The sequence below is a fragment of the Ixodes scapularis genome, unplaced genomic scaffold (genome assembly GCF_016920785.2).
Source record: "Ixodes scapularis isolate PalLabHiFi unplaced genomic scaffold, ASM1692078v2 PGA_scaffold5__190_contigs__length_132052651, whole genome shotgun sequence".
NCBI classification, from domain to species: domain Eukaryota; kingdom Metazoa; phylum Arthropoda; class Arachnida; order Ixodida; family Ixodidae; genus Ixodes; species Ixodes scapularis.
This window is the reverse complement of record NW_024609880.1, coordinates 1,779,123-1,806,427: the sequence shown is the minus strand read 5'-3', so window position 1 is coordinate 1,806,427 and position 27,305 is coordinate 1,779,123. Positions and strand designations below refer to the sequence as shown.

General features: G+C 46.7%; 3 protein-coding genes across 3 annotated transcripts; 1 reads left to right on the top strand and 2 right to left on the bottom strand.

Annotated features, from left to right (window-relative positions):
- Positions 1 to 1,130: 1,130 nt before the first annotated feature.
- LOC115328241 (uncharacterized protein K02A2.6) lies at positions 1,131 to 5,665 on the bottom strand. Its single transcript, XM_029989452.4, has 2 exons — positions 3,417 to 5,665; positions 1,131 to 1,447 (listed from the first exon to the last, which is right to left on the bottom strand). The coding sequence occupies exons 1-2, from the start codon at positions 5,430 to 5,432 to the stop codon at positions 1,385 to 1,387; spliced, it is 2,079 nt and encodes a 692-aa protein (XP_029845312.3). The 5' UTR covers positions 5,433 to 5,665; the 3' UTR covers positions 1,131 to 1,384.
- Positions 5,666 to 20,099: 14,434 nt separating this feature from the next.
- LOC120843529 lies at positions 20,100 to 22,099 on the top strand. Its single transcript, XM_040214922.3, has 3 exons — positions 20,100 to 20,728; positions 21,251 to 21,326; positions 21,509 to 22,099. The coding sequence occupies exons 1-3, from the start codon at positions 20,100 to 20,102 to the stop codon at positions 22,097 to 22,099; spliced, it is 1,296 nt and encodes a 431-aa protein (XP_040070856.3).
- A 1,038-nt stretch (positions 22,100 to 23,137) lies between these two features.
- Positions 23,138 to 25,755, bottom strand: LOC121047403. Its single transcript, XM_040502608.2, has 2 exons — positions 25,664 to 25,755; positions 23,138 to 24,743 (listed from the first exon to the last, which is right to left on the bottom strand). The coding sequence occupies exons 1-2, from the start codon at positions 25,753 to 25,755 to the stop codon at positions 23,414 to 23,416; spliced, it is 1,422 nt and encodes a 473-aa protein (XP_040358542.1). The 3' UTR covers positions 23,138 to 23,413.
- Positions 25,756 to 27,305: the final 1,550 nt, after the last annotated feature.

The window sequence follows — 27,305 nt, the reverse complement described above, 5'->3', positions numbered from 1 at the left end:
TTGCCATGTCAGGCATTCGCTCTCAGTTCGGTTCCTCATCTTAGGGGATGTTGCATCGGCCCCGCAGTCGGCCGGCATCCCCCTTTCAGTCCGAGGCTGTACACGCCAAACTGATCGAGCCGGACTGAAAGCACGACAGGGTCGATTTCCCCCGTCTGCTGCCTCATTTCCTGACCTCGGCGTCAACTACCATGCACAGCTTCCAAACGCTCTCTTTCCTGCTCTCTAGTATGTCATCCTGCTTGCGGTACATGTCAACAGCAACGACACCTCTCTGGAGCCGCAATCACTTCAACAAAATCGTGCCATTCCTCACAGTGCAGAGCTGAGGGCGATAGCTCTGCGGCAGTCTATCGGTTCAGCCTTGGCATCGCCAAAGATGACAGTGCTACTCATACTCGTCACCACGAGCTCAACGACATGAGAATAAACAGAATGTTTTTATTGCTCGGAGTCGGTCACAGCATCTTTTCCGTCCACAACATCATATACTCTATAGGTAGTAAGCAAGAGACACGCACTTCAGATGAAAAGAACAAATGCTCAGATCACACATGCCGCGGGTGTCCAAAATTATCCATCATGTTGAATATTGTTTTGGTTTTTTTAATTCTAACAGAAGACAAACATCATTATCGCGCAATCAAAATGAATACTTACGAAACACCTAAGTCGCAGTGTAAGTGCTCATCGCTGAGCTGCGGCTGTGGCATATATGTATTTATTTAAAAGTGCACCGATGATAAAACCTTCAGGTTTGGCAACAATACTGAGATTACAACGGTTGTTGTCCATTATAAAATACAAAAGAAATAAAAAATACCGGAAACAATGCAAGGTACAAATCTGCACAACAGGCTTCCGAATTCAACTACTTCGTCGTACTGGAGTTTGTTACAGTAATAACAGCTTTGGATGGGCTGTGAGGACAGCATTCACACTGAACTGGGTGCCTTGGTGACTATCACCAGTGTTGAGGAGTTGCCACTCCAGAGTTGGAACGATTCCGCACTTCCACAACCCTGGAATCGAATGTAAATAAAATGGTGGCAGCACTGGAATGGAATGGGAATGAAATTAGTGTGGTGTTGGAGTATGTAGGGATTGCTTGGATTGAGGACTGCAGCGTGGTAATTTACGTTCGTTTAATCCGCCATTTCTGATACACCAATGTTGCCAACCCATATAGTCGATTTCGCTAAATCAAGGACACTACAGCTACCCTCCTTGTGAGAAGATGAAATTGAGAATCTAATACATCAAATAAAATGTTGCAAAGTAACAAAACAAAATTAACTAAATGATGTGCTGTCGATGTTCAGCTGAACACTTGCTGAGATGAGTTCTTTCATTTTGTAATAGTTCACTCTTCTTCACAAAGAATTTAAAAGGGATTATGTTGCAAAGTCAGCAAGATGCCGTGGTGGCTTGCGGTTTCTGACGGGGTAGCGTCGATGAAGGGGGCTCTGTCGTCTTGCAGGCACTGATGGCCCTGGTGCTGAAATGCAACTGTCCGTGCTGGACGGTGGCATAGTGTCATCTAGGTCGGTCTCTGCTCTGCGTGGCACTCGGTTGATCCTGGAGGCATCCTTGAAAAAACTAGCATTCCGTGTGATCATTCGGTTGCCTTGGGATGCTTTGATCTGAGATCCATGAATGCTGGTAATGGTATAAGGGGTTGGATCGTAATACGACGTAAATTTGTTGTGTTGGGCTTGTTTACACAGGACTCGCTGACCCACCCAGAAGCGATGTCGACGAGCGCCTCTCCGTGTGTCAGCTCGATGCTTGTTGTAAGCCTTTCTTGCAAGCTCTCTTGACCTCAGTCCTTCTGAGTCCACTGTTCTTGGGGTTGGGGCTGCATAGAGGGGAAGGAGATTCCTCATTGGTCTTCCAAACAGCAATTCGTAAGGCGTTTTTGTTGTTGTGCCTTGTTTCGTAGATCTGTAAGACATCAAGAAGGTATCTAGCTCAGCCTTCCAGTCCTTGTTTTCGAGTTCACTGGTGTGCACCTGCTTCTTTAATGTCCTCATGAATCGTTCCACTTCACCGTTGGCCTGAGGCCATAGCGGTGTGACTCTGTGGTGTCGAAATCCCAGCTCTTGGGCAAACTCAGCAAACTCTGTGCCATGGAACGGTGGCCCGTTGTCCGTTTTCACTTGTTCTGGGATGCCAAACTGGCCAAACACTGTTCGGAGGTTGCTCAGTACATTGCGTGCGCTTGTCGAATTGAGGACCTGTACCACAGGGTATCGCGAAAAGTCATCTATCACCACCATTGCATATTTCCCATCGGGAAATGGACCACAGAAGTCGAGGGATACTTTTTCCCAGGGACTGCAGGGAGGTTCAGTGATCGCAAGTGGCTCTTGAGTTGTTTGGGGTACTGCAGCTTGGCATGGAAGGCAACTCTTCACCAGCATGTGCACAAGGTTGTCCATGCCTGGAAACCATACCTTCTCTCGTAGTAATTGTTTCGTCTTTACGATTCCCTGGTGACCTCGGTGTGCAAGTTGCACTGCACGTTTCTGGAGACCAGTTGGAAGGACAAGGCGTGTCCCTCTAAGGATGAGACCTTCTGGTGTTAAAGTGAGTTCTGCCTTCATAGCTGCAAATGGCTTTAGTTCTGGTAGCAGCCAGTCGTTACGTAGAGGATGCTGAATGGCTCTCACCAGTAGCTGCAGCTGTTGGTCTGCCTTAGTCTGTTCCACAACTTCCTCGATCGAGAAGGCTTTTGGGATGCACTGGCGTTGGATGAAGTTGACATACTCATCAGGAACTTTGGCGATGCGAGTGCCTGTCTCCTTTTGTGGCACTGGGTGTCTTGAAAGGTAGTCCGAGGGGTTGCTGCTTCCAGCAGTGTGTCGTACGTCAAATGCATACTGTTGGATGCGGAGAGCAAGGCGCTCTATGCGGGCAGATGGTGACGACCTTGGGTTTCCCAGGATGCTCACCAGGGGCTTGTGGTCTGTCAATAAAAGAAAGTTTGCACCACACAAGTAGAGCCGAAAGTGTTCCATGCCCCATACTGCTGCCAACATTTCTCGCTTGATTTGGGAGTAGCGGCTTTCCACTGGTGTTAATGCTCTGCTTGCATAAGCTATCACTGCAACCTGTGCACCATCTCGTTGTGTTAAAATGGCACCAAGTCCGTGTGGGCTTGCATCTACAACCAGCTCTGTCGGCTTGGCTTGATCGAAGTGGGACAGGGTAGATGCGTCTGACATGACGCGCCGCAGTTCGTCGAAGGCTTTCTGGTGTCGTTCAGTCCACTCCCAGGTTGCATTCTTTAGCGTAAGTTCACGCAGTGGCTGAGTAAGGTCAGCAAGGTTTCGTAAAAACCGACCTGAGTAGTTGACCATTCCCAAAAGACTCTTCACCTCTTGAGGAGACTCTGGTACTCTTACTTGTAGGAAAGCCTCGATTTTCTTAGGGTCTGGACTAACACCCTTTGATGAAAAAATGAGCCCGAAGAAGGTCAGCTCTCGCTGGTGGAAGTGACACTTCTTTTCATTGAGCGTTAGTCCTGATTCCTGAAGTCGATGTAGGACTGCATCTAGAGCGGCGTCATGCTCTTCTTTAGTCTTTCCAAAGACCAGAATATCATCACTGACATTTAGGACGTTTGGGATGCCGTTTAGCACTTGGCGAATTGTGTTCTGGAAGATTTCTGCTGCACTGCTGATGCCGAAGTTGAGACGTTTGTAGCGGAACAAACCAGTGTGCGTTGAAAATGTTGTTAGTCGTCTCGAAGACACGTCCAGTTCCAGCTGATGATAGCCGTTTTTCAGGTCAAGGTTTGAGAAAATGGTTGCTCCGTTGAGAGCTACGATGATGTCATCAACTGTTGGACACAGATGTCGCTCTCGTTGAATGGCAGTGTTCACAAGGCGCATGTCGATGCACATGCGGATCTCATCAGGGTGGTGTGGTTTCGGTACAATAACCACTGGAGACACCCATGGTGTGGGTCCAACTGCTGGCTCGATTATGTCCTCTGACAGGAGACGGTCGAGTTCTGTCTCCACAAGTGCTCGCACTGCAAATGGAATGCGTCGGTGCGGTTGAGCGATGGGAGGAACAGTTTCATCCGCGAAGAGGTGGATTTGCTGCTCTCTGAGTTTGCCAACTCCTTTGAACAAGTTAGGGAATGATTCCACGATCGACTTTCCTGTTGGGGAGTCTTCGACTTGGTATGTGATTCGAATAAGACCAAGATTTGATGCTGCTGCAAAGCTTAGAAGTGGTGCGCAGCTTCCTGGGGTGACGAAGATGTCCTCTTGACTGCACCTTTCCTTGTACATCATGCTGACTGAGACTTTTCCCAGAAGTTGCAGAGGAGACGTTGCTTTGTATGGAAAAACCTTTACGGATGTTTTCTCCAGTTTCTCATCTAGGTGACAGTTCCGGAGCTCATCTTCACCAACAACCGACACGGTTGCACCCGTGTCAATCACGAAGGTGATTGGAACGTTGTCGACTCTGATGACAGCTTTGGGAGACGTGCTTGCTGGAGGCAATGTTTTTGCTACAAAAACGTGTTCTTCACCGCTTGAACTGCTGTCTTGGCGGGTTTGGCTGATAGTTTGTACTGTCTTGTTTGATGAACGGCACACCTTGGCAAAGTGTCCGATCTTGTTGCAGGCTTTGCATGTTTTTCCCCATGCAGGACAGTTTGATCGTCCGCCGCCATGTGGCCATTTGCCACCGCAGTTGTGACAATCTGTCGACAGGCTGTGATGTTGTTGTGTCTGGTAGTTTGGTCGCTGAGGCGGTTTCAAACTTCTTTTTGGCTTGCTGCCGCGATGCTGCTCATCCTTTCGTACTGCGAGGACTGGCTTGTCGGCGCTCCGCTCGATTTCAGACACATCGTGCTCCACGTCCTCGAACATGCGTCCTTGCTTGAGGATATCTGGCAAGTCCAGCGAATGCAGTATGGCATACTTCCGCAGGCGCGTGGATGTGGTCGCGATGATGATCTGATTCTTTATCTCAAGATCAACGTCTGGGAAGTTGCAATGACGAGACAGCTGCCGGAGCCGCGCATAGAAAGCATCGAGTGACTCACCGACGTTCTGTTGTGCTTGTCGGAAACGATAAATGGCGAATGTTGGGTTGATTCTTGGTGCGAAGTGAGCGTCGAGCTTTGCTCTCGCGGCGTCGTACTCAGATGTTGACGTTCTCGCTGCGCCTTGCGCGGTGCTGCTGACAGTTGCCGATGACGAGTCGTCCGGGAGAGACCGGTAGAGATCATGCACTTCCTCACCGGCGTAATGAAGGAGGAGCGCTTTCTTGCGTACGTCTGACGTGATGTTATACGCAACGAGAAAGTTCTCGAACCTGTCCACCCACTTGGCCCACTCGAGGCCGATGTTGTTGGCATCCGTCGCTTGGACGTTGAAGCTCGGAAACGGGGGCAGCGTGTGTGCCATGTTGACCCGTTCCGTTGATTGCTGTGGCGGTGCTCGCCGATGATTTCGTGGTGCACGGGTTCTAGGAGTCTTCCGCTACCACGGACGGCACTTCTGACACCATTGTGGTGTTGGAGTATGTAGGGATTGCTTGGATTGAGGACTGCAGCGTGGTAATTTACGTTCGTTTAATCCGCCATTTCTGATACACCAATGTTGCCAACCCATATAGTCGATTTCGCTAAATCAAGGACACTACAATTAGTAGTTACATTTTGCCCAGAATAGAGTAGGAATGGAATAGGCTTTGTTCTAATGCGAGCTGCTTTGATGCCGTCAAAGGGGCTTTCGAAACGGCATTATTGCACTTAGGTAACTGACGGTTTGGTTATCTGACTTATGTTCCTTCGAGGATGAAAGTGGCAACCCCAGTGAAGCAACCCAAACTGTAGAGTTGTAGGCTGACAAGGGCAATTTACTCTATCTTAATCCAGGGTAAGGGTTTTGTACCTCAGCGTTCCAAAAACTACCCGTGCCCAGCACTTTTCAATCTGTGTTGTCACGTGACACGACCCACCGGAGTAACTCGGATCTATTTGGGTAAGATTTGGAACACAGCCAAAGTGTCGTTCCTGGTGCTGCGAGATGCAACCATAAGGCTGTTGGGACCATGTGTGATTACAGCACCAGTTGCAGGCCACCAGGCGGGGACAATGTCACACCGCCCGCACTTCGTTAATACACGTGACTCCTCACTTATTATGTATCTCGTAAAAGTGGAGGACATATACGGTTCTTTTGTGGAAAAGATGGGCGACTTAGTTTTCCTCTTTGTTACGAGGCTTTTACACCTGGTGGTGCGATCAATATCTGCAGTGCCCCCATACCAATTGCCACTAGTGCTATGTGCGACCAAAGCTCAACTTAGTAAAATCAATGATTGCAGGTAGGGTTTTGAATTTTGCAGTTGTCTACGCATTTCACAACGCCAGCTTTACGCCGACGTTATTTTCCGGTAACTTAGTACTAGCTGTCAAGTGCCATTTTCACAATTGGGAGGGATTGAGAGGAATGGATTGCAGCAGTTCAGCCATTCCAGGTGTGGGGATGGGCCCAGTTTTTCCTTTCCAGGAGTTCAAAGGAATGGAATTAGTATTAGAAAATTCCAATTCTCTGCAATGGAGTTGGGTGGAATGGGGAATCTTTTGTTTGTTTGCACGCCTAGAATGTTTGAGATGACTCGAGAATCTTGTTTGTTCGAGCTCGGAACCTTCTAGATACCTACGGGCTTACAAAAAGAGCTTCGCATGGCTGCTCGAGTCAGTCGTCCTTTTGTCGCTGTCAAAGTATGTGCGGTCTTTGTTACTTTATGTTTCTCGGCACAAGTTCGCTGCATTTAACATTGATCTGAAGTTTTATTAATCAAGTTTGTTTTTGTTCATGACATATTGGTGGATGTGCAGGGTAACGCAGTCTATGCCCATAAAGCGTACCATCTGTGAACACGATAACTCTGAAGACGACGATCGTGAAGGCGACTTCCTTGAAATCATCCGAGGACGACTCCAACTGTGACATCAACGACGACCTCAACTATGGCCTCGGAAGCGACCCAAACAATGAACTTGACAAAGCCCCTGGCTACCACACTTAGACGAAAACATCACGACGACTTCTACGCTGATGATGAAACGGACGACAACTCCAAAGACCGAACCCAGCTACAATGTCAACAACCAACCTGACAACGGCCTCGATGACAAACAGTCTTCAACCGTGGTGGTGAGAATGATGACGACACTGATGATGACCCAGGCGAAGACTCAAACAATTTCATGAAAGACGATCCCGACTACGGCTTTGACAGTTATCCAAGGACAATCTGGACGATGACTTTAAAGGGCAACTCCGGCCAAAACTCGAAATTAAAGAAATTACTGGTATCGCTGTAGTGACACAAAATACGACCCCAGCCAAAATATTACGTCCGTAGGATGCCGCATTCTCAACTAATGCCGATAATAAAAATGTGACCCGCCGCGAGCCGCTGCACCTTAGCGGTCGGCTAGCGGGTTGCCGATCACTAAAGCAACATTGGGCCGTGACGTCAGTATCGTTCTTTTTTTCCTCCAAGCGTTACGCGGACTGCGCTTCTTTGAGCCGCTACCACCGCTTCTTGGACTTGTGATTGTCATGTTTAGCCATTGCTTTTATCTGTAGCCCGTGTAGCTTCGGTATAGCCTTTTGTTTATTTGCTTGTGAGGACTCAAAGACTGGTTTTAGCGAGCAACTCGTAGCGCCCAAGACTGCCCAGCTGTTCCTCGAAGGATGCCGAGTAGAACTTGTAGTGCTGTGGGCTGCTCAATCAACGCGCTGCACAACCCGGAGGTGCTTTTTCACAAGTTTCCAACGTACCAGAAATTGAAGAAGGTGTGGGTAAACGCTGTTCGACGAGTGGACTTTGGCTTTTACGCGCCCAAGGAAAAAAGAATGCAAAAACAGACATGTACAGCCCTAACGCAGCAGCTCGTGCCGGAAAGCCTCAAAGCTTCGTGTCTGTTACTGACCCGCAGCGCAAAAGCGAGAGGGCCCCCAGTACTGTACTTCACTGGCAGCGCGTCGTAGAGCAACGCCGCTCCATCCACGGAGCCCCGATGTCAATTTAGGCCTAGCGACAGAGTACGGATGACTGCACACACGGCGACAGCCGCTGAGTACGGTACTGAACGAGTTCACTCGTTTTCCAGTCGCTACCTTTTGGGTATACTAGCGACAAGTACGGCATGGCACACGCACGGCGGCAGCGGCCGCCGAGTACGGCACTGTACGAGTTTACGGGTTTTCCAGTCACTAGCTTTTGGGTATACGCACTAACTCTTCCTACATGTGCTGGATAACTACCACATATACAGAATTAAAATAAAATCAGCTTACCTCCTACCTTTAGACGGCTAGCGCAACACAAGTTGTTGCTGATCAACCTGCGTACTCGTTGAACGAGAACGATCCTGACGTCACGTTCACATAGCGGCCGATTTCTAGTGCTGCCAGGGTCTCGAGCGGCTAGTTTCGGTTTTGTTGGCCGTGCCCCAAACAAAACTTTGAGGCGTCCATATCTTTAAAACTACGCACAATAACGAGGAAAAAATTACACCTTGCAATTCAGGGACGCTGACTGCACTAAAAACAGTCATAATCCCAAAATTGAAAGTATGGTCCGGAGTTGCCCTTTAACGACAACCACGACTACAAACTTGACGGCGACCTTGATGATGAACCCGATGACAATACCTACGGCAAGTGTGGTATCTGTCACGAAGACAAACAGGACGACGACGCCTGGTATGTCACTCAACGAACGGAGGAAGTTTGCCAGCTTGGTCGCATTTTGATGCAAGCCACAACTTCCTGACAATGACTGCTACAATCTTTGTCACCACGACGCCCAGTTTCAGCCTGGCTACCCACTGTGAATCTAAACACCAATTCATCGTCGCAGCAAGGAACTGTTAAAGTGGTGCTTCGACCTTAAGGTTATTCGCTACATGAGACCTAAGTTGTAAGTCGTTGGCCAATGGCACATCAACATTGTCACGCTGCCCTCTGCGACCCGTAGGCGATTCACGTCTTCCGACTCAACTGAACTAGGTATGCTCGGTAGGACTGTGAAAATCTGCTATTTACGAGACTCTGTATTTTGACCTAGTCTTGTTTAAGCTGTTAATTTAATTTTGTGTTGCATAAAGACGATGAGTCTTTCACAAGAGGGGAGTAATGCCACGTGCAAATAGCCGAGTCAGCAGCGTGATCGACTCACATGCCGCTGACCCCGCCAGCGCATGTCCTTCTTTCTTTTGTTTGCGTGACTGGAATGATGAGACGACTCTAAATTTTTTTTGTTCGAGCTCAGAAACTTCTAGATACCCACGCGCTTACAAAAGTACCTTCGCTTGGCTGCTTGAGGCAGTTGTCCTTTCGACACCATCAAAAGTCTTTGTTAATTTATGTTTCTCAGCACAAGTTCGGCGCATTACACACCGATTTTAAGTTTAATAAAGAAGTATGTTTTTATTCGTGACAATATTTAGATGAATTTTGATAATTCAATCTTCTGATATTTCAAACTAAAGTGTGTGGCTTCCAGGGCCCGTTTGCTCAAGCGCTAACCGCGGCTAAAGTTAACCGCAGTACCTAGGAGAGGGATTTTGAAATCACGTGACTGGCTCGGCAGGAATGCAGGGAAACATGGCGGTGCCCCGGTGAGTGAGCGCCGCTCGCTTTGAAACTAATATGTCGTTGTAGCTGCAATATTGGGCGCGTTAGTCAGCAATGAATGGTGCCAGAGGCTTTCGCTTTGCCTTACCTCATTTAAATCGCAAAGCATGAGCATATGACCTCGCCACATTTTTTAGATAGTCTTTCGATTCTGGCCATTCCTAAGCCTAAATGAATGCGATAAATGTTAGCATGGCAATGTCTTTGGAAAGTGAATTGCCTTGACTCAATCGGCCGGGTATTAATAGCACACAAAAGCAGACAGCGTCCCAATAGACCATATTAGACCCTTCTCTAAATTTCCCAAGCACCGAGGTGCATGCTACAAGTGTAGTTACACGCGTTGCACGTGCTGGCGTCTGAAGTAGCAACTGTTCTAAAGCAAAAAGTCTAAAACAAATTTTGTCTTGCACGTGCGTTGGTCAAATATTTATTATGATTATTTACTTCGAATCTTTTATAAGAGGAAGGCCAGTGCGCGCGGACCGCATAATTATACTTTCAGCGTTCTTCTCGATGCTTGGGTAATTTAGAAAAAGGTCTATAGGGATGCTGTTTGCTTTTGTGTGCAATCAATACCCGACCGATAGAGACAAGACAATCCGCTTTCCAAAGATGTTGCTAAGCCGACAATTACCACATTCATTTAGGCTTAGGAATGGCCAGAGTCGAAAGACTATCTAAAAAATGCGGCAAGAGCCTTGCTCATGCTTTGTGATGAATTGAGGTAAGGCAAAGCGAAAGCCTCCTGCACCATTCGTTGCTGACTAACGCGCCCGGTATTGCAGCTACAACGACATATTAGTTCCAAAGCGTGCGGCGCTCACTCACCGGGGCACCGCCACGCTTCCCCGCATCCCTACCGAGCCAGTCACGTGATTTGAAAATCCCTCTCCTAGGTACTGCGGCTAACTTCAGCCGCGGTTAGCGCTTCGAGCAAACGGGCCCTGGAGTTTGAAATAATGAGAGTCGACTGTAAAACACCATTTTTGCTACCCCAAGTAGCAATTTATTTTAGTGTAATTTCTGGAATCTTTTATTCAGACCGAACACTTCTTTTTCAATAAGCTTGTCGGCATAAAATTTAGACTATTTTTTATAGCCTAAACGTAGCAAGCGTTCAAAACAAATACAACCTAGTGCATCAGATACACAGAAAACACAATATTAGCAAATGCTGCTTTTATTGAACACATCTGGAGTTTCTGTTGGATACATACAGCGCTGTGAAGAAGTACACCATTCTTATATGAAAATAAGCTTCCCACCAGTGAAATTTCTCAAGTTGGACAGCCTTGTTGTAAGTCAGGCACGTTAAAGAGAACCCTGCCCAAGTTTTCATAGACACTCTTACAAAGTTGTTTCATCCGTACAATAGCGACTTCAAGGTATATGTGTAGAAACTTCCCAAAGTGCAAACATTATGTGAAGAAACTGCATTTCAAAGTTGACGTCCTCGCAATCCCCCCTATCGGTAGCTGCTCTACCGGCAACAATGAAAAGAACTATAGAAAGACCGCTGAAGCCACATAACATAAGACATGGTGTCCAAGATTCGCCATGGACAGCATTCTTGGTAGTTGGACTTGTTTGTGCTCACTCTTTTACCCAGTCTGTCGATTGACAGCTATTTAGAGTGCATGATAGGAACTATTTGTGCTGTAGACATAAAAACATGTACATGTTGCCCCCCCCCCCCCCCTTTGAATCTGGCAGGCGAGACCACTCGAAAATGTTTGAGAGTAGCTGTGTAGAACTGACATGTTCTAACATTCTGATGACACAATTATTCATATTAAAAGGTATGCTTAACCGAAATTCGAAGCTTGCAAAACAACACTGGGGCGGTAGGCGGGACGCTGCAAAACCCCCAAAACATCACACATACAACATTATTTCTAACGGATGGCCGTATTTTTGGAAACATGTGGGATTCAACAAGGCCGACGAGACATGTGATGTCGCGATTCTCATTCCCTCTCCTCTAGGCTTCAACCCCTTAAGCAGGTGAACCGAAGCGGGAATGAGAGAAGCGAGGCCGCTTCCCCTCATTCTAAAGTGTACCAGGAGAAGTATGATGTCACATTTCTTGTTTGATTGTGCCCTTTCCTTTCCAAGAATACGGCCATCCGTTTGAGATATTAATGTATGAGTGATGTTTCGGAGTTTGTAGAGCTCCCATTCAAAGCTTCCGCGGCCTTATTTTATGAAATCCAAATTTTGGTCCAGCATCCTTTTAAACAAGCTTTTTCAAATATTAGCATAATGAACATACAATTGGACAACTTGCTAACTCACAACAGCATCCTCCCGATGATGCCGTACAAAGGTTCTGTCACACGCACCAACCGAGGGGATTGCTGCAAGTCCATCCACCCTCAGCTTTTAGTCACCTTTGAGACTGAAGAACTGCTGTATGAGGCCCGTCCAGCCACTGCGCACACAAAGAGAAACACGGGAAATAACACTCAGTGACGAGCAAAGTCTCTGGGCGGAAAGCCCTCCATGACAAATGAGCACTGTTGGGTTACGGCAACGGCGTAATACACAGGTTCTGCTTCTTGGATGCCTTCACCGCTGCGGTGGGTGGTCGTAGCTAGTCGTAGCAGATAGTGTCACGTTTGTTGCTCGTACCAAAACACCAAAGCCGTGTAGTATTCTTGTTGCCGAAGTTCATAAGCCTACGTTCCCGGTCTACACACACTACACAAAGCCAGCCACGAGCAAAGCTAGCTAACCCCGTTTCTGCTTCGGCGACAAGCCGCCAGGGCGGTGACACCGCCGCTGAAACTTCTGCCTCGGCTCTTCAAACCAGGGCCCCTCAGTGCACAAGCATGACACTTGCTAGGCTGCTCTGCCTGTACCAAGTGACACACGCCCGCATGTTCCCTCTCATAATTCTTCTGACTGTACGTGCCCCGTATTGTACACGGCCATACTGTGCACATGGCGAAAGTTCCCTTTTGAAAGTGCTCCACGGTCGGCTTACAATGCTGCGAACACATAGCACATGACCACTATAGGTGACGACACTTGGGACACTTGCCATCCGTCGTTGTGGCGCAAAGTCGCTTTCTCAGTCGTCCTCACAAGGGGCAAGGAAAGGCAGGCACTGCATAAAAAATCAATACATATTATAACACTGGCTGTGGCAAACTAGTTTCAAAGATGATGCAGTCATGTCTTCTTAATATGGACACCTCCATGCTATAAAAAGATTTTTTTTCTATAATGTAAGGTGTTTATATGAGAAAATTAAATTTAAAACAAAAATTGGATAACAAGCATAACCAAACAAACAGTTTATTCAGCTAAAAGATAATGAGATGTGAGTTTGCTCTATCGCTTTAGAGCCGTTTAACATGTAGCACTACTGTCGTTTATACAAGAACAGATACCCAGGCTGTAAAGTGATGATCGGCTGAATAGCAAAAGATGTTGCACTGTATGCACAAGCCGGATGTAATTGACACTTAGCTGCCGGCAGTTAGGATCCTATAATCTTATGATCGCAGACGGGAATTACATCTGGTGCCTACGGCTGGAATAATGTCTCGCTTCGTAATAGAAAAAGCACAAAAAAAACACAGGATGGAGAAACCGGGTGTCACAAATTCAGGCTTCTCTTCATTTTTTTAAATACTTTTATGATCTTTTTTTTTTTTTTGGACCACTTTAAGTGTTGGTACGGTCAAAAAGGGGGAGTGTGGTGCCACTTTTAATCTCAGTTCGTCCCGTCGTAGTTCCTTTCTAAGTCCCCAACGAATTTGCTCGTTTGCGGAATGGGTTTTTGTTAACGGGTGACGTAGATCATCCCAGGTCACAGTTTGTGGCTTTGACCTCGCGGACGGAGGGGTGCGTATGCTGGCTCGCGTATGGTGCCGATTTGACATGCAGGGGCGCCGCCGGGATACAAAGATGTTTACGCTGGCTGGCGCGCTTTTTGAAGGCGGCGGCTTTGCTCAGTCTGCCGCCTGTCGTGTTCTATGTATCGGCGATAATTGATGTTTTTGGACTCGTACGGGGGAATGGATGGCCACATATGTTTGGTTGTCTGAAAAATGTAATAGGTTTTGCCATTTGGGTCGTTGCTGTGTAGCTTTGTTTTTCTTGAAAGTTGACTGACCCGAAAGGCGGGGAAACGGGAGGTTGGTCGGTAGACGAGCCTATAAAAGGGGGTTCGGGAACAAAGAAGGTAGTTCAACCCCAGAGCTGGCCGGGTCGCAACTCAACGCGGTTACTCCCTGCAGATGAGTCTTGGAACGTGTAATTTTTGGCTTCTGCCCTGCCTGTCGGACAAGTGTTTGAGTTTGTTGTGCTGAAGCGTGTGTGGCTGTGTGGTGCGCGGTGTCGACCTCATCAAGCCTCTAATTGGACCGCTGGACTTCGAGACGCCGTTCTTCGGCCGACAACTCTAGACTACGGACTGCTCTGGACTCGGCACCTACCGGAAAGCTAAGCCTGGTTTTCTAGGACTTGTCTACTGCATTCTCTGGCTCTGAAGTACGAATTGTTGAATGTTGGGAAGATTTTTACACAGTGCTACTTTCTGTCGCGACTGTTTTGGGGGATTATCCCATGTGTGTAGCGGTAACGTTCGAGCTCCATCTCGGTTTGCTCTCGTTGTTAGTGTCGGGTTTTTCGTCACTGTTTTGTTGGCTTATTCCGGTTTTATGAGCGTCGAGTCTTTTTAGTATTAGTTTCTGGCTCCCAGGGCTCCATAGCTTTGAGCTGGAGTGTGGTTTGTGTTTCAAATCAAATCAAAGTTTATTTAACATCACCAAGTACAAAGTACTAAACAAATGATGCAAGGAGCTCTGACAAAAAGCCGCAAGGGTGCGGCTTGAGTGCTCTATTGCCTTGTACAGCTTAGTTTTTCACTTTATTAAATCTAATCTTTTGTTTGCTTATCCTCCCTGTGTCATCATCTTTCTCTACTGATTATACAACAGGCGTGGACTTAGCGCTAGTCAATGGTCGAACTTAGCTCTCTTGTTCTTTTCCCGTAATTTCTCGTTTATTCTCAGAGTGGATCATTGAATTATTTTTATTAATTTGAACCCCACTCCGTGACACCGAAACAGATGGGAAAGCACCACAACGTATTAAACTCGTCGAACATTAAATGTTCTTGAATTATACCTCACCCATGCTTGCTACGTGATGAAGCCCAAAGGTTAGTTCAATGCCAATCAATATTAAATGTCTTTAGATGGGCACCTGCTGCCCGATCATGGCCTTTATTGCAAAGCACTGTTCACACATTTGCGAGTCCTGCAGTGCCTTGTGGAATGGTGGGCGATACTTGCCGTTCCGCAAGGCACTGCAAGACAGATCAGGCTCAACTTTTGAATGTCGACGTGCTTACGGAATGCTGCAGCAAACCAATCATTCGCCGAGGGAAAAAGAAAGGAAGCTGCATGCCTCCGTGTGCTCATTGCGAGTGTTTTCTGCTCTGCTATGTACCCTGCTTGTGTGCTGTAATTTGCAAGCCAGCGCAGGATATATTTCCTTGATTTGTTTGTCTGTTCAGCTGTGCGAGGTTGTGATTGAAACAACCAAGAAGTATAGACCGCCATTCTTTACATCAAGCTAAGGCTTCGCTCATCCGAACCGGGGACGATGACTGCTGTTGTTTACACGATTTTCGACAGCTATGTGGAGTGGCTTTGTGTTTAAAATTGCAATCCTAAGTGCAAAAAGAAGTTACCGCAGACTATATTGTTAAAGGTTGATTTCAACTGGCAGGCTCTGGCTACAACCACCTTAATACTCATTCAACATTGTTTGCATTTCTACTTACCCATGATCGCTTCATTTGCCAAACACGTTAGTGGCCGGTCACCTTACCAATGAAACTAATGTGCTGGTGTCTCCGGCGAAGAATTCCCTCAGGGCTACATGCAATGCACAACCCAGTTTGTAGCCCGTTGTGACTGAAAGCTTTCACACTGGGGAAACGTTGTTGTCACAAACGCAGTCAAAGAATGCGATAGGATTGAGGGAACAGGGGGATTGTCCAAGTTGACTGACTGCATGAGCATATGTTTCTATCGCCACCGTGTTCCCTCCACGCAGGCGACGGAGAAAACGATATAGAGACTCCTCGCGCTTGCCAATGCCAAGTTTCTCTAAAACGTCGAAATACGAGACACCCAGCAGCGAAGTGTCGATATTGCCGGAGAGAGCGGCGGGACAACGATCAGCGCAGGATCGCGGCTTCGCCACTCTTATGTGACGGTGTCTTCGGTTTCCGCTCTCTGCAGCTTCCACCGGGACGCTAGCCGTGCCTAATTGTGCTAGCTTTGAGCACCACAGTTCATAGGGTTCACAGCGCCCGAGCGAAAGCTCGCGCAAAAGAACCGGCGAGCAGTCGAGTCGTTTCCAATCGACGGGTGGCTAAACGCCGGTTGTGTGAATCGGGCTTAACGCCTGAGCCGGCTTGCTCAAAGCAAATCTAACGTTCTTGAATGTCATGTAATAAAAATCTGAGACGTGCTACATTCTATACAAACTTGGTAAAAAAAAATCAAACACTCACCTTCGGCTGCTACGTCCGCCGTACCGCTTCAAGGCAAAAGCAACATGGCGCTCGACCAGCTCGACGTTTTGGCAGTTTTGGGCTGTGTTCCAAAATTTACTCGATCCGACTCCGGAGTAAAAGTTTCGTACCGTGGCGTTCCAAAACTTACTCGAGCTTACTCGATGACGTCAGAACTCCCGTTCCTGAAGCGGGTTGTTTACTCCGGAGTAATTACTCGCGCTACCCTCCTCGATCGGGGGGTAAAGTCGGATCAAATCGAGTAAATACGTCACGTGATCTGTTCGTCGTCTGCTTTCTGCGCCGACAGCCGTCAAAGCTCGCTTGCTCCGTTGGTTCTGGTGGCGGACGTTCGAAATGACAAAGAATTAAGTGCAGCATGTGTGGTTATTGCGATTTGCTGTTGTCAACGCAGGAATTGACTGCATTACATCCAGACCGTCCACCTTCCCCGGGAAGGTGTGCTTGTTATTACCCGAGTGCGAGCGTAAACAGGAGCTTCTCCGCATCCTCGTCCTCGGCGTTGGGGGAATGCCGTATTCTCACGTTCAAGGCCGAAAATATTTGAACTCGGTATATAATAATGTAGTATTTTTGTTTCATCCAGAGTGTGTGTAATGAGAGGATAACGTTTGTAAAGCAGCGAAGGCTTCGAAAATTTCACTGTAATCACATTCGCGTCAAAGCGAACGTGAGTTTCATATCATTCTGGAGAAAGCACCCTCGCGCTGTACCGCTGCACCGTGTGGAATATATTTCTGCAAAACATAATCGGTGCAAATTACAATGCGTGGAATATATGCGTTTAGGGCACCGTGACTAGAATTGCAGCGATCGCGCTGATTAATAAAAACACTTTTTTTTTTTATGTCTAGCTGTAAGGAGTAAGTAATTTTGATCTCAATATACAGCTCAAAACGAAGGTGAGTAAAAGGAGCTGGTGGATCCACCTCAAAAAACACCGCGTCGTCATTAACATTACCGTTCTTCGGGTGCTTTCGCCATGGTCAAAGGGATCGTCTGCTATTTTCTGCCATCGCTGCTGTGTTTTCTTTTTGCCGTCACCCAAGACGAAGCCAATCCGCGTAGTATCCAGGTGATTATCCTGGTCGTTCCAAGTAGGGGTGTCGCGAACCGGCCGCGGTTCGAGTTCGACCAGGTTCGACTTTTTCGAACTTTTAGTGGAAAATTCGACGAACCTTGTATCGAGGTTCGACACGTGTGCGCATGCGCGTCAGGCTGACTCGTTGGCTTCGGATTGGATGGTAATGGCTAAAAGATGAACTAAGTGCACCGCTGATTGGCTATTTCAGTTAATACAGTACTAAAAATTAAGTTATTAACTTCTTCAGTGATTAGATTTAGTTTCTTTTAATTGCAGCCGTTCACAAAATAAAATAACCCTTTGCATTAAAAAAAAAATTCTCCAAACCTAGACATGCTTGTATCAAGGGCTGGCCACACTGTCCACAAAGTCGAACCGGTCGAATCTGGCGAAAAGTTCGAAGGTTCGTCGAACCGGTTCGACCCAGTCGAACCCCGAAAGTTCGACCAAAAAATCTGGTTCGACAAAAGTTCGCGACACCCCTAGTTCCAAGATCGAGTCGCGGATCGTTTACTCGCGATGTCACGTGGTATTACCCGCTGACGTAGGAGGCAGGTTACTCGGGTAAGATTTGGAACATAGCCCTTGTGTTGGGCTGGGGTGTTTTCAGTGTTGCTTACACGCCTAGTCGTGTAAACCGAAACCGAAACACCAATTTTTACTACCCTAAGTAATGTTTTGACGATTTATCACTAGCAGAGCGTGTAAAAATATGCTAACGAGTGAAAATGGGGTGTAAACAGGCGAAATATTACATTTTCGCTAACAGTGTACCAGTAATACTTTCGGCAGGAAGTACAAATAAAGAACTTTTATAAAGAGCATAAAAAGCCAGCAGCAACAGAAGAAAATGTAGCACTGAGGACCTATGCGGTCATGAATTGGGAGGAAGCGGCTAACTGAGTACGAAGAGAATTCCGGTCAGTACTGTCTATCGTTGCACCTGCTCCCTCCTCTCCAGCCCAAGTTTTTCTCGTCCTTAGCCTCTCGGTGACTATAGTTTTGAACGGCTGGACGCGCGCATCCTCGGAGATTTTCTCCTGTTTGAATAGACCGATCTCACCGTGAGTTGCACTACGCCACCGCTGCCGCGGTGAATTCTGGGACCTGTAGTTCTCGGGAGTTTTTCGACCGCCTCGGCAGCCTCGGTGCGCTCTTTGAACGCGACGTAGTTGTTCTAACCGGTGCTCATTCACTGTGCCCAATGGGTGGCTTCACCTGTTGTGTGCCAGGGTGCAATAACAATAGTACCCGGCAAAAAGGCATCGGGTTTTACGTGTTCCCAAAGGAAAAAAGCCTGCGTGAGACGTGGTTACGAGGACTCAACAGAGCTGGACAGAGCGGAAGGTAAGACAGCTTTCCTTCGTCTGCATTTAACCCATCGCACGTTGACAAAAAAGCATAAGCTTCCAAGGTACAAGGCATGAAGGGTGTAGAGAAGGACGCGCTGACATGCTCTTTGTGTTTGGGATCTGTTTGACGCTCCGCGCACTTGCAGCGGAGGCGCGACGTATCGGCCTATCTCAATCGTGATGTCGGCGCTCCTTTCCGGCGGTCGCTTTCAGTGCTCTCTTTGTTTGCCCGGTGTATTTCTGCGGTCCCGTTTATGATGTTGGACGTTTAGGTAAGACGAACGGACTAAGCGACAAGGTACACAAACAGAGGACTCTGTTCGTGCAAGCAATTTTCTTTCTTTCTTTTTTTTTTTTTTTGCGCCGTCTCTTTTAAAATTGCCAACTAACGGACCCCCTGTGGTTTGTCCCTATTTCAGCTGTCGCGACGCATGAACCAAATCGTAAACGTTTCGTGGACAGAATCTGTCGAATGTATCACGCTTTCCGCTCCAAAACGTAACTCAGAGCAACGAGCGCAAGAGTAGTTAATGGTGCAGAAAGTGACGATAAAGTCGTGCTGACATGGTTTGTTTTGAATTTTATCATGCATCAAGCATTGGCCATGTAACCGTTAACTTACCAGCTGAGCAGGGGAGACAGAGCCAAGCTTGTCTCTAGATGTTTGCCGCTAATAAAACCAAAACAACGCATAATCTCGATAGTTTGTGAAGGTTTTGGACTGTTATGTGAAATGAACATTTAAGGTAACGTTGCGAGAGATACACTTGAGCTTGCTATGTACTAGCCCATTTTGGTGTTCCTGAATAGACAGTGATTGAATACTCCTTCAAAAACGTCAGGTTGCTCTAAAGGGCCCATGTGCTTTGCAGCATATGACCATTTTTTTTCTCCCAGGTTTTCAAAGTTTGTGCCAACCACGGGCCACAGAGTGTGTGGGGCACATTTCCAAGGAGGGAAAAAGACTTACATGGTGCGGGTGCCGACCATCTTCCCCCTCCAACAAAAGAAGGTGGTGACAAGGCGTCCCTTAACACGAATAAAGGTATGGTGTCCAGGCCAAGCGTAGCCTAGCAAAAAAAGCTTCCTTGGTGTCTCTCTTTTTCTTAAAGGAGGCTTGCCATTTTATGCAGCAGCTTTTAGGTTGGCAAATATAGCATACCAGCCAGGAGCATAGAAAGCATTCAACAGTGCTGAAAAGTTTAACTCGCACATGGAGAACTCTTTGGCGTGACTAAACAAACTCAATGATTTACGTCAAATAATTAAAATATTAGAGGATACAAGTCTCTTTACATCTGAAACAATATGAACATCTGAGCTGCAGGTATGCAGGAACATTAGAGGCATTAAATTTATTGTTCTTTTGTTTTTATTTGTGCTCTAATCAGCCCACTACACTCAACGGCTCAAGTATGCCAGCGGCCCAGCAGGAGACCACCACAGGAGCTGCAGATGACGTCGACCCTGGCACCGCCTGCTGCAGCACCGTAGATGACGAAACACTGCCAGAGCTCAACCCACTGTCAGATCACTCCTACAGTATTCATAACAAGAGTGAGACCGAGCTCCTCAGGAAGATCTCTAGCCTGAAGGATGTGATTGGAAGCTTAGAGGAGGAAGTTAAAAAGGTACAAGCTCAAGTGATATCACTGAAAAGGCAGCTTGACAAGAGCCGCCAAGAACAAGTTGACTCAATGAAGCTGTGCGACCGAGTAAAACAAAAAAACAGGTCGCTTAAGCTTGATCTCTCGGCCACGTACAGGCGGATGAAGGAAGCGGAAGCTAAGGGAACGACAGAGTTTCGTTACGAAGCCATCAAACAGGACCACAAGAAACTGAGGTACTACACAGGCTTCACGTCACCTGAACGCTTAGACGTGTTTTGGTCCCTTCTGGAGCCAGATGCTAAAAGATTGCAGTTTTGGCAAATGAAAGAAACTGAAAACGAGGACCGCAGATTTATTCTGCCTCTGAAGACTCAGCTGATTTTAATACTCCTTCGTCTTCGATTGGGGCTTGACGGAGCAGACCTTGCTTTCAGGTGGGCCATCTCCTTTGAAAACCGATATCCTTTTATTGGCTGCGACAGACATGTTGGTTAACGTATGACCGTAAAAATGTTAAATGTGAGCATTCAAAATGTGGAATGGCATGTGAAAAATCTGTATAATATTTGGTCTCGATATACATAGACGATTCTCGATTTATAATCTGTGCACAATGCTTTCTACAGAGTAAATAAAAGTGTAGCAAGTAATTATATTCTCGACTCAGCGAGTCAGATAATGTTGCCTTAATTTAAGTGCCAGTGCTGCTGGGCTATGCAAGATAGATCCGAACGACTCCTTATTCAACTAAACAAACATTCCTATCTTTGCATTTTGGTTTAATAGGTAGTAAAATCTCTGCCGACTGTTATTAATGCTACCGTTGCAGTGTCGGTGGCAAGAAGATCATGCATAGAAATATCTGAACTTGCCTGTTTACAAGTGTGCACGCTTTTAAAATGTAGGTTGGCAGTGACTCATGCTTAAAAACAATACCATAAAAATATTTTTAACAGGTTTGGTGTGTCGCAAAGTACGGTGTCCCGAATTTGGGTCACTTGGCTGGACTTCCTGGACAACAGGCTTCGCCAGGTATGTACGCCGACATTGCCTGCTTGGATGCTTTTCTCAACTCCTGTCTTCTAGAAAAATTAAGAAATATCAAGCTCAACAAGCTTGGCAATCTGCTTTCAAACACTGGATTATTGTTTTTCCCACATAGAGAAAGAAAAGCCCAGAAATTACTTCTACAGTCTTCAAATCATTTTATGCAGGTGCCAACATGGCTGCCCCCTCACCTGTGTGATAAATACAGGCCACAAGCCTTTGCAGACAAAGGGTATAACACCGTGGATGGGATCCTGGATTGCACCGAGATCTACATAGAGACTCCATCTTCATTTCGAGTGCAGAGTGAAACATACTCGACATACAAGAAACACAATACTGCAAAGGGATTGATTGTCTGTAGCCCTAACGGGTTCGTCACCTTTGTGTCGGACCTTGCACCTGGCAGGCTGTCCGACAAGGCACTTACGAAGGCTTGCGGTGTATTGGACAAGTTCACCCCTGGACGCAGCGTCATGGCGGACAGGGGCTTCACAATATCGGAGGAATGCAAGCAGCGCTCACTCCACCTGAATATTCCGCCATTTATGGAAGGGCGACCCCAGCTCTCGGAAGAGGATGAGCAGGAAACAAGGCACATTGCAAGCGTCCGTATACACGTCGAGAGAGTTATCAGAAGGGTAAAAAATTTCAGAATCCTCTCGCAGATTTTTCCAAACAGCATGTCTGAGCAGCTCAACAAGGTGTGGCACGTTTGTGCTCTTTTGACAAACTTTGTTGATGAGCCCTTGTTGTAGGTAGTCCGTTGCATTGGCACTGCTAAAATAACTATGAAGTAATGCTGGATTCAACAGTTTCACCAACTGCATATCACATAGCAGGCCAGAAAAAGGAGCACATGAGAACACAGAGCTAGAAACGTTCTACTGTGAAGCTCAAAAGATAATACCAAACTATTTCTTTTTTAAGTACTGAACACCGTTGGCCCCTTTTCTGTGGCACGAGTTTCTAGTCGAAAGGTTGGGAGGACTCTCGTTTTACTAACAGCCATTTGAAATGCGTTGGATCTGAGGAGTTCATGTCTTGCGGCGAGATGGTGACCATGTGCGATTGTGTACACAAGCAAGTACCTTGTGTGCAATAAAAAGATTGCTCTGGGAGAGGGATATCTTTATGCTTGCCTACATGATAAGCAATAAGATTGTTGCTTATCGTGTTGAAAGACTATTTATTACACATCACTGAATGCTTGGCGTGCATACACAATCATTCTCGGCTTTTCATTGTCTGATGTTGGGACGAGACAAATGTTTCCCTAAGGCTTCATTTCAGCTGCAGTGTTCACAGCAACACTGATTTATAGGCTAAAAGTGCTAATTCAATTTAATGTTTCAGCTAATAAGTGCCATTTACTGAGCAATTGCTTCTTGTGGACACCTTGTATGCAGAGACTTGTAGCCATGTGTCAGCTTATGCTTTCCTACTAAGGCTGCTCACATAGCATCCCCCCCCCCCTCTTAATACCACGGCAGCCTTTTAGTACTGTTATATTTATTTGAGAATCTTTTGTGTACCACATTATAGTGTAAACGACTTAATTTTTGAGAATCGAATGTAGCTTCTGTAGTGTTCACATATTGCCTGAATTGTTTGCTGGACCTACTTTTCTATTCGTAAAAATTAGGACCTCGCAAAACTGTATTCGTGTACAGCAATCTAGAATTCACTTGAGTTGTCACGTGCAAAGTGTTTTAGTTAGGCATCCGGCCACAATGAAACAAAGAAGAAAAAGGATATGGCAAAGTGTTTATTTACCTCTGCAAATCATATGGCACACTAAACAAATACATTCAAAAGCTAAATAAGTACACTGAAGATCTGAGGCGATTTGCTGGCACAAAAATATAAGGAATAAACCGCAAACGAGTAGTCTATCTTAAACAAAACACATGTTATACCAAGCACCATGTTAGAACACTTAGACAATTTTTTTTAATACGTTTCTTTAAAAAGAAATTTGCTAAATATGCATCGGACACCAGCAGTTCCAAATTTAGTTAACCACAGAAACAAATAGCTTTTCAGATGAGTATGTTTTGCAATAAAATGTCCTAACATCTAAAACAAGGCAGAAAGTATGTGTCGTAGAAAAACGTACAACGCTCAACCAGCTCATGGAAATATTTCTCATCGAAAGGAACTGAAACCTGCCGGTAGTCGTCTTTGCTGCAGTACACAAAGAGGATGCACAACTTCCGTCCCGTCACGCCCATTTGCATCTGCACCTGTGCATAATGTTTGCTAGTGGGTTTAAGGCGTCCATCATGCAGTTCAGACTTAGAAAATGTTGCCAAGCTCCGCGGACATTTGATCTCAATGAGCCGCTTCTCGCAGCAGCTGCACGAGACTATCCCGTCTGGGCTTGCACCCAGAAAAGGGTGGCTCTGCGACAAGAAGAGACCACTCTCCTTCACGTCAAGATCTACATGGCTAGCGTTTTTCTCTTGAAACAGTGTTCTAGCCTCAGGTTCGAGCAAGAGACCTCTCTTCATGTCATTTGTTGCGCGACATTTCGTTTTGCCCAACACAGCATTCGAGAGAGACCGAGGATCGTGGGGTCCCACTTTTGTTCGACAAGTGTGCACCCACGTGTACACTCTATTCGCAAGTGAGGCAGTGATGATGCCTTCTCTATAGTGATGCCACAGAGGACACAAGCTTTGCAGCCTTGTGCCCTCCTCCACAGCCGCTATTTCTTCTGGCGTGTAGGCAGTTAGACCTAGCTGCTTCTCTACTTGATCCAACCACCGCGGTGGTAGCTTTTCCGTGGCTTCACTGTCACTTTCTTTCACTTTGTTAGGTACAAAGTCATTAGCCTCGAGCACGTCCGCAAAGCAGTGAAGGCCGCTCTCGTACAGTTTGCCGTGCAGGTGAATGAGGTCCAATGGCTGCAGATTTAGTCTGTCACCCTTAAGTGACGAATATGCCACTCGCTTCTCATGGTGCTTTGGAGCACTGCTCATTCTCTCACAAGTGTCTTTACAAAAGACCACAGTGCCAAACTGTTCGCTAACTTTTCTGGGGTCTCTTGGCTTGTACCATTGCCTTTCCGTCTCGGTGCATGCAACAACACCTGGTACAACACTGAGGTCATGCTGTGCGATGTACATTAGCCCGTAAAAAACGCAACAAAGGTGCTTGCAGACGGAACCCTTTCCTGCAACACATGAGCAGTGGCCAGTAATGATCTCCCCATCACACTTAGCCAGTGCAGCATTGACTTTGTACGAAGTTCTTATTGACATAGATGCCAAAACTTGAGCACGTACAATGGTGTCCTCAGCCTCCCGCGTAGAAAACTCCAGCTTCTGCAGGTGGCCTGAAGAAAACAGTCGCAGGCCAGCCTCTCGGTGCTTTGTGGCTCCTTTGGTTTCCATGTACCTGCATAATAAATATTGCAATCAACATATTGCATGAATTTTTTTTTTTATATTTTAACAGCACAACATGTAGAAGTGTTCAGATTGAAGTGATTCAAGATACCGCCAGCATGTGAAAAAGCTTTCTACATAAAAATATTTTGTAGTTATGTGAGATAGCCGGCACCTACGCCAGCAACGAAACTTAACTACACAAGATGCTGCCAGGCGATTCACCAGTAGCTACCTGAAGATTACACTTGATGATGCACGTGGCGCAGGTGTCAGGATCGCAGTCGCAGAAAACGCTGTAGTTTTTCTGCGACTGTCGTTGCTTGGAGAGGGAAACTACTGTCCGTATTGTGGGCAATTCACGTCAAGGACTCGTTCCGAGTAGTATTTAGCGAAGGTAAGAAATTCATTGCACGACCCATAGAAATGTCACCTTCGTGACTTGTTTGTGTGAATCGGGGCACAGGCCCATGCATAAGCTCACGACGTATTGGGTCTCCTCTGGCAGCACTGTGAGGCCAACAGAGTCTAGGTAATCAACAATGACGGCAAGGGCTTTTTGCAGAGTCTCTTCCTAACAAGCAATGGTTTCCCCCTCTGGTCTAGACCACGATGTCATCAGCGTAGACGGTAAAGCCGAGGTCTAGGGTCTGGGCCAGGCAGGGAGGCAGGTTCGCCATCATGAGGTTAAATACAGTCAAGGACAGTACTGCCCCTGCTGCATGGCGGCCAAGAAAATGAAAGACCACCAGCAAATTGCAAATGCAGCTTTAAGCACAACCGGCGCAGCACCAGTTTGGCACTCCAGGCACTTTTCCTCCATTTAGACTAGAGGGCTCATTCCGTGCTAAATAATCTGAGTACTCCATCGGACAGTGACAGCACCTAAATGCTTCTTAAATCATGGTATTTCTACACTGGGTCACATACCTGTAGATCTGTTCTTTTCCAAAGAACGGATTCAGGGACTTCGTCTTGGAGGTCCATTCCTGCTGGTTAGGATCGACCACTGCACACGCCATTCCGATTTCAAAGAGACCTGAAAAGAAAATGTATTGTTTAAGCCCAAATATTAGTTTCATGGCTTTCTGTATTAGTTACTGCAATAGCATATGTTTCAAGCATCACTATGCTTTAGAAGATCAGAACGGGCACTATAACAATAAAGTTAATAGAATCTCGATAATCATGGCCTGATATGAGACCTACTTCCTTAAACAAAACACATCATCAGTTGCTAAACACAATAGGAAAACATTGCAAAATGTAATTTGTAGTGCAGCTTGTACTAAAAGAATCAGTACCAAGATGCCTCACACACACACTGGACTTGTTTTACTTAACCTATTAAGTTGCGACTTTATTTGACTGGTGTTACAGCTCCAACCAGGCTCAGTAACGGCAACCGAGATACAGGAGAAAAGATCTATCAGGCGACTGTTCGCGCTTGGTTCCACGCAAATAGAACAGAAAACACACATAAGTGCATGCGAACTCATTTCACCTACATTTTTAAATATGGGACATATACCGTTGCTCCTTTTTTAACACACGCGAAGCGCATTCCTTGTTCGTATGCACGCTTGACTTCTGGGCGAGAGCTCGCTTGTGCCTGGCGTACCCATATGTCAGCTGGCACTGCCGCCAACTAATCAAAAGTTTCTCCGCGTACTCGGGAACAACCCCGAGAAAACCAGTCTTTTTGTTTTACAGCGGTTGCTGCATTTATTTCATTCTATAGATTAATCGCGGCGCACAAGCCTGAGCAGCGGTAATGTCCGAGCCCACCGACGCGTTTGACTGTTTTGCGGTGCTCTCCGGAGCCGATGCTCCATTGATATGCCCGCACAGTTTGCCCGCACTAACCGCTCACTCATTTGCAAGTTCACCGAGACAGCCGTGCGGCAGAGTGCTCACGTTTTCTTGTTTTGTTTCTTTTCTTTTCGAGGAGCAGAAGTGGCAGTCTCCATAAGCCTACGACGCGTAAAACCGACACCAGCGAACGTCGACGGTGACTACTCTTTTAAGCTTCCCGGCAAACTAACGTATCACAAACAATATAATTTCATGAAATACTTACATGACCGACACTAGTGGTGAAGAGAAGTTGATCCCGGGGCGTCCAGAACGGTGATATTATGCAGCCAACCGAGACACGGCCGACGGCAACGCAGGCAGGACGCGGAGAGGAAGCGGGCTGATGACTACAACGAACATGGCGACGGCGCAACTTCCGGAATGTGCGCGCCTGCGCAGTTCGCTTGGTGGCATCGGTCTATTGGGAGGGGTGGCTGCCACCATCTATCGTCGTCGAAAAGCTTTCGAGACAGCGGATACAGCCCGTCTGCATGCTGTCCTGGACAATCCTGTATTTCGATGCGTTGGCGACAGCCCTCTCCCCCGGCGCAGCGCCAAAGTGGAACAGCATCCGCGATGCGCATGCGTTTCAGTGGACGCCGAGTTTCTCCGTCGCTCGATGAGGATTCGACGCTGTATAGGCGCCCTGTCTAATGTTAACGAGTTGAGTAGAATCTATTTTTCTAGATAATTATTTAGTTTCCCTCACTTTCGT

What these genes read in the sequence shown, in the direction of transcription:
- LOC115328241 (XM_029989452.4), bottom strand. Translation starts at nt 5,432, where the DNA reads ATGGCACACACGCTGCCCCCGTTTCCGAGCTTCAACGTCCAAGCGACG. An exon ending in ACCCTAAGAAAATCGAGGCT is followed by an intron (nt 1,448 to 3,416) that starts TTCCTACAAGTA and finishes TTCATCGACGCT; the next exon opens with ACCCCGTCAGAAACCGCAAG.
- LOC121047403 (XM_040502608.2), bottom strand. Translation starts at nt 25,755, where the DNA reads ATGGCGTGTGCAGTGGTCGATCCTAACCAGCAGGAATGGACCTCCAAG. An exon ending in GGAAAAGAACAGATCTACAG is followed by an intron (nt 24,744 to 25,663) that starts GTATGTGACCCA and finishes TTTATTATGCAG; the next exon opens with GTACATGGAAACCAAAGGAG.
- LOC120843529 (XM_040214922.3), top strand. Translation starts at nt 20,100, where the DNA reads ATGCCAGCGGCCCAGCAGGAGACCACCACAGGAGCTGCAGATGACGTC. An exon ending in GGAGCAGACCTTGCTTTCAG is followed by an intron (nt 20,729 to 21,250) that starts GTGGGCCATCTC and finishes TATTTTTAACAG; the next exon opens with GTTTGGTGTGTCGCAAAGTA. An exon ending in TGGACAACAGGCTTCGCCAG is followed by an intron (nt 21,327 to 21,508) that starts GTATGTACGCCG and finishes CATTTTATGCAG; the next exon opens with GTGCCAACATGGCTGCCCCC.